A 6,912-nucleotide genomic window follows, 5' to 3' on the forward strand; every position below is an offset into this window, starting at 1 on the left:
CCTAACAAACTGGGTATTTAACACCATAACCTTGCTAAACCGTTTAATTAACCCCTAACAATGATTTTGCACCCTGGTTTTGCTCTGTTGGCAGGCCACGCTGGGGAGTCTTTCCAGATTGATCTAATTCAATCCGTTGCGTGAGGAGGACATGCATAAAAGACTCAAAACCAATCCAATGAACCAGTCGTGTCTTTTCGACTTCTCGTTTTACTCGGCGTCTCCTCCTGTATCTCTATCTGGCCACCCCGGCGAGGAAAACACCAGGCGTATGACAGGAAGTAGATCAACTTGATCTGTTAGCAGCACAAGGTAAAGGTGAGTCTCCATAACTTATTGATGTGGTTTCCCAACCTAATTGACTCACAAAGGATTAGGGCTAATATTACAAGGGTTTATAGTGGTGAGTTATTTTTTGCTATTAGTTTCATTAATAATTGTGGAGCATCCTATGTGTCATATATAAATATTTTATATCAAAAATTCTCTTTGCCTCATACTTTGCCAGTGCCAATCTTGCACCTGGGGCTGCTTTCGTGCAACCCTCGCTTCAATGGCAATCTCAAGAATGATAAAAATCATACATACTTCATGTGCAAATGGAGAGACAAATGAGGAGAAGGCACTAGAAAAATCCCTGCCACCGGCTGATCCAGCGTGATAGCATGTCCAACGTGGCATGCCAACAGGGCAAAACCAAGAAGCAAAACCACCATAAGGGGGTTAATTAGATGGTATTATTAAGATTAGGAGGTTAAATACCCATTTTGTTAGGTGAGAGGTTATGTAGTCTTATTCCTACGTAAAAAGACATTTTTTTCTACTGCTTTTTTCTTTTCTTTTCAGTACATCCTATTGTCAATCCTGCTTCTACCTTTTTTTTTAACCTATACAGTTTTGTACCTGTTGACTACCCCACTCAAATGTGTTTTTTTTTTAGTCTGGAAATCAAAATGGAGCAGTGTTTAAATCCAGCCAAACGCTGTATAGATGCAATATTTAATTGTTGTTACAAGATATTCCCTCGTTCAAAAATATAGCTACCAAAGTATTGAATGTGATTAGATATGAGCTACAAATTCATGCTCTCTCCTCCTTTTATTTGACGCCATTCACTGATCGATCATATTTGACTCGCATCTTATTTGAAGCTTTATGCAAATATAAAAAGTTATCTTAAAGTTACTATAATCATAAACAAATTATAATAACATAATTCATAATAATATACTTTTAATAAAATCAATAATTAAACCCAGATACATAGTAAACATCATCCAATAAAACAAAGCGAAGGGACAACAATTTTGTTTGGAAAGGAACTCCAGTAAATTATTACGGAGTACAAATATACTACTCCCTCCATTTCCATTTTATAATATAAGATGTTTAACTTTTTTTTCTTATAAGGCTTGACCATTTGTTTTATTTAAAAATCATGAAAATATTATTTATTTTGCTTGTAACTTACTTTATTATAAAAAAACTTTAAGCGCAACTTATTATTTTTTATATTTATACTAAATTTTTAAATAAAACAAATAATACAACATAGCCACCGAAAAAGTCAAACGCGAAACGAAACGGAGGTATTACATATTGTTGGTGGGGTCAACGGTCAACTCGACACGAGGAGTAGGAGGAGGCGGCTATTGCTGTCGACTGAAACCAAACCCCTCCACCACCATTCTCACCAGACACCTCCTCCGCCTCCAGTCGATCTCTCCCAGGGTAACTCTCCATGAGGACGGGGACGGAGGCGGCGGAAGCCGCCGCCGTGGACATCAGCGCGCTCGTCCGGCGCCTGAGGCTGTACCAGGCGCCCCCCTCCCCGTACGACGGCGTCGCCCTCACCTCCGCGGCGGCAGCGGCGGCGGCCGGCGGTGAGGAGGAGGAGATGTTCCGTACGCGGAGGGCCGCCGTGCTGGTCTGCCTCTTCCGAGGGCGCGGCGGCGACGGCGAGCTCCGCGTCATCCTCACCAAGCGCTCCTCCTCCCTCTCCACCCACTCCGGTGAGCTTCTCTTCCTTGGCGCGTTGTGTACTTGTGTGGGGGTCCGTTTGGGGGTTGGCGCAAGATGTGGGAGCTTTGTCGGCAGCGAGTCCGCCATTGGCGGTCCATTCGAGCGTTAGGTTGGGGAGTGTAGGGGCCATTTCAGGCTTTCTTCCATCGGTCCCCAGGGCGATCTGCCCGCTTGCTATCGGCATTTTTGCTACGGTTAATGAAGCAAATGTAACTGTTTCTGAGAGCACATCGCAGCAATAATTATATGATTCTTTGTTACTTTTGTCTTCATGATTTGTTTAGGTAATTTATGGTGGGCGTTACCACGTGTAAATTGGTGGTACCACCCAAATCTTGTTGCTATAGATGCAATTTTTTCTTGTTTCTAATGCTCTATCTAGTGTACATATATGTTGAAGGATTGTAGTTTCTATCAAAATCTTTTGTCATATTGGAAACAAACAAATGTAGTGTTGATGTGGGTGATTGGTTTATGGTTCATAAATATAATAATAAGGAACTACATTATACGATGTGAGTGTGATTCATGAAGGTAGCTTAGAAATGATCGGTCTAGGTGTTTCTCTCTTGTTCAGTTCAAAATTTTTAGGCGATCCAAGCAATGGCCTTCGTGGAATGTTTTGAACAAACAATTTGTACAAATGGTTGGAATTTAGTTCCCTGTTAGTTTGGCAATAGGAACATCATAATCATAGTATACCCTAATTTGGTGTCTATTTGGGAGTATACCCTAATTTGGTGTCTATTTGGGATAAACAAGTAGGGTGCGTCAGAATTTACAACTTGAAAGCAATTTGGCCTCACCTCAGGAATTGTTCACCCAACTTGGGATTTGGTTCTGAAATGAAACAAGTTGACTTTGCACCTTATTTTTCAGTTGAGCCAACCAAGCCTGTTCATGTATGTTCTTTATAGATTTTGAGTTTTGGGACTTGAGCTCAATGGTTCCAATCTAGGTTTGGGCATTTGGCTTACACAAGACTTAAATTGAGTTTGCATTTCTCGCTCTCCTAGAGAGCTGACTCAGTTAAAATTAGCTTCTTCAGGTGAGCTAATAAAGTTTAGCCTGCCCTGGCTGATTTTATCTACAGTTGCTTCAACTATACCCAAAAGTGTTGATGAAAACATGACCGAGATCTTTGATGCCTAACGCCTGTTGCTATAGACTTTCTAACTAATTTTCTTGCCTAATTTTGAGATTGTCAGGGGAGGTTGCATTGCCAGGAGGGAAGGCTGAGGAAGGTGATGCTGATGATGCAGCAACAGCACTGAGGGAGGCAAAGGAGGAAATTGGGCTTGATCCTTCTTTGGTCACTGTTGTTGCTTCTTTAGAGCATTTTTTGTCAAAGGTGCAATGACTCTCCATTTTGTTTTACAACAAAACTATTTTTTTCTTACACCAGAGAAAACTGTGTTGCAATGCATCAACAGGAAATGGGGGAACCCTTTTCTTCTAAGGTGTTACATTTACAAATCTTTGCACATTCTTGCAGCATCTTCTGGTGGTTGTTCCTATTGTTGGCATTCTCTCAGATATAGAAGCATTTAAACCTGTTCTTAATGTTGACGAGGTAGATGAGATTTTTGATGTACCGCTGGAGATGTTCCTCAAGGTCAGTATATTTATCTTCTGACCAGATTAATTGAAGTGCTTCACATGATTTCCATTTTATAGGGAAGGTAAATTTACATCCTTGATTGGATGTTTATGATATTTGTATTTTACTGTGCAAGTGTCCAGAGCATAACTGAGCATAACGGCAAAAGTTCCATACTGCAGTGATTTAGCTTGGAATATTCTCTGCTCTGTAATTGATGTAATGAACTGGAGTACTTTGGAAAGTTGTGAGAATTTCATGTGTTAATACAGTAAAATAATTATTATATGCAAACAGTGGTAAAAGAGATCTATTTCATTTTCTTGTTTGAACATTGTGACATCCATCCATTTTGGAACACTGCAGGATGAAAACAGGACATCGGAGGAGCGTGAGAAGATGGGCCAGACATTCACAATTCATTACTTCAATTATGAGAAAGAGAACCAGAAGTACTTAATCTGGGGTCTGACTGCACGCATCTTAATTCATGCTGCCTCAGTTGTATACCAGCGTCCACCAGACTTTCCGGAGCGAAGAGTGCAGTTCAATTTGCCAAAATTCTGAAGGGACCATTAGCAGTGGCATGAATCAGCGCACATACTAAATACTATATGTTTTACATTGGAGTCAATTATATCAATTGAGGCGTACAGCTGACAAAATCACGAAAAAGGTTGCTGTAGAATATATCTTATACTCTTTGTTCAATTGTTTACATAACATATTGATCACGTTAAACATTTGTTACAACTATTATGCTCTGAGGTATCTGAGTAACCCCCATGTGTCCCTGTTGATGCCACCAAACAGATGCACTAATGCATCTGGGTTTTATGTGTATAGCATAAATCAGATTGGTGTGTTGAGTGGGTTGTCCTTTTACTCAATTAGGATCAGGAAGTTTGTGAACACCAATCATATTGCTGATCCTGTTGGTTCCCCATTCGTTCGTCACTCCATTGTTTCTAATACCTGTTTTGCTGCAATGTTTATCTTCTCCCTTTTGTTTTTTTCTCACTACAATTTGGAACATGGTGTTGCTTTTTCTCATGTCTCCATCGCACTAGTCCTGATGATGTGTCGCAAATACAAATGGGAGATTCAGCACGCCCAGATGAAAACTTTTACAGTGGCATGTTTGGATTGGGCAACTCAAACCTGAGATAAATCAAAAGAAATGCAAAAAGAAAGGAAGAAATGGTAGACGACGGATTGCTAGTGCTTGTCCCAGTCTCTAGTAGTTTGTTCAACAAAACGTATTATTTTTCTTTCACCTGTTTCCTCAGTTACACACTTGACATCACATTGTCACTTTGCTTTGTTTTCTGTTTGCTTTTTAGCCGTCGTGTCCTTCTGTGGTTTGGTACGGTACTGCAGGATTTCCATGGGGTTGGCTGTTTGGATTTAGAGATTTTTTGTAGTCAATTATTAATTAGATGTTTGGATGTTAATTAGAAGTATTAAATATAGACTGATAACATAACTAATTAAATAAATGAAGACTATTTTATTAGACAAATTTTTTAAGCCTAATTAATCTATGATTAACAATGTTTACTGTAACATCACATTCGCTAATCATGAATTAATTAGGTTCAATAGATTCGTTTCACGAAATAGTCCAGGGTATGAGGTGGATTTTATTAATAGTCTATATTTAATATTTCTAATCAGTATCCAAACATTCGATGTGATATAGACTAGAAAAAGATGGAGGAAAATAATTAAGGTCTGAATAACCTAAATAATGAGTAGTGGGAGCTTTTTGGTAATAGAACTTTAGAGCAGATTCATGGAGCCCACAAAAGCAAGCCTATTGTAAACCTTTTGAGACGTTGGGTTAATCTTTGGGGGGGGGGGGGGGGGGGGGCGGGCTCCATGGATGTCACTTCCAGAAGAAATTTTGTAGGACTCAAATTTTAAAGGAATTTTAAAAAACTCGATCCATGGGGGTAAGACAGTCTCTGAGCATTAAGCGTAGAAGAAGATTTTCTCGTACCGTCTAAGAAAACCTTGAACCCTTGGCCCGCAATAAACCTATCCCTTGGCATGGGACCAACGAGGGGATTTTTTTAACGCTACCATGAGATTTACTTTCATGGGAAGTTTAACCCAGGACTTGAGGGGTGCTCAGTTAGAGGTCTGTTCGCATATCTTTAGAATTTTTTTTCATTCATTTTTTTTTTTAACGAAGGACTGGAGCTTCCAAAATCCTACAGAATTCCTTTTTCTGGACATAATGTAAAATTCCTTGGGAGTAGTTCAACGCAGATTTTGGTACAATGTTAGGATCAGATCTAATCTCTTGAAAAATTATCTTTTGTAATAATATGTTTCGCACATTCCAATATTCTTTCTCCAATTCCTATGCCTTGCTGGCCCCAAGGGGGTCCTATTTGAAGTCTTGGCAACAACAGATGAAAGGTGATACGACAACCATTGGGAAATATACTTCGATAACTTGTACCATAATTTGGAGAGTGGATTTTAAACTCTCGAGTGATGTCCCTTTATCTATTGTACACTATCTAAATAGTTATTAACAAATTTTAAAAATTATGAAGATAGATTAATATAAGATGCAAGTTCAAATATGACTTCTACAGCCTATAACAAAAATAATAAATTGAACTCTGAATAGTATACGTATCCTCATGGTCATATTTGTTATTTTTTTATGGATTGTAGAAGTCATATTTAAACTTACATATTTGTATAGTGATATATCTTATATTAATCTATCTTCATAATTTTAATTTCTTTAAATTTTTTAATAACTATTTGGATAGCATGTAATAAATGAGAGGACATCCCTCGAGGGTTTAGAATACTTTCTCTATAATTTGCAAATCGGAATAAATATATATTCAGCAACCTTTTGGTATCATCTTTGGATAACCACAAACTTGGATGTGTTGAATCAAGCCTTCTTAGCAAAACCGAGGAGCAAACATGGACTGATACCAAATCTTGCAATAGCATCGCACTTAAAGACTCTTGTTACTAGATTTCATTTGATTGGTATAGGACTTAGAATTCCACTCCAAAACTTAAAAAAAAAATATTATTGCCACAAAACATATCTTTCAGTTCAGCCGAAAGACAAAATTTGACGCACTAATGGAGGTAATGGATTGCACAAAACATGCCATTGCCCACTGAAGGCGACCTGGGACAGAAATTCCCACTGAGAGAAACTTCCAAACCCTTGTGCTTTATTTCTTTTCAGCTTTAGCAACAAAATTGCAAAAACGTCACATCAAATCTCTAGACATATAAATAAAACA

General features: G+C 38.5%; 1 protein-coding gene across 1 annotated transcript; it reads left to right on the top strand.

The window, feature by feature from the left end:
- The first annotated feature begins 1,681 nt into the window (after positions 1-1,681).
- Positions 1,682-4,312, top strand: LOC102702591 (nudix hydrolase 15, mitochondrial-like). The gene is made up of 4 exons (XM_006660026.3): positions 1,682-2,012; positions 3,231-3,373; positions 3,518-3,637; positions 3,989-4,312. The coding sequence occupies exons 1-4, from the start codon at positions 1,742-1,744 to the stop codon at positions 4,187-4,189; spliced, it is 735 nt and encodes a 244-aa protein (XP_006660089.2). The 5' UTR covers positions 1,682-1,741; the 3' UTR covers positions 4,190-4,312.
- The last annotated feature ends 2,600 nt before the right edge of the window (positions 4,313-6,912 follow it).

The sequence above is a fragment of the Oryza brachyantha genome, chromosome 8 (assembly GCF_000231095.2).
Source record: "Oryza brachyantha chromosome 8, ObraRS2, whole genome shotgun sequence".
Classification (NCBI taxonomy): Eukaryota; Viridiplantae; Streptophyta; class Magnoliopsida; order Poales; family Poaceae; genus Oryza; species Oryza brachyantha.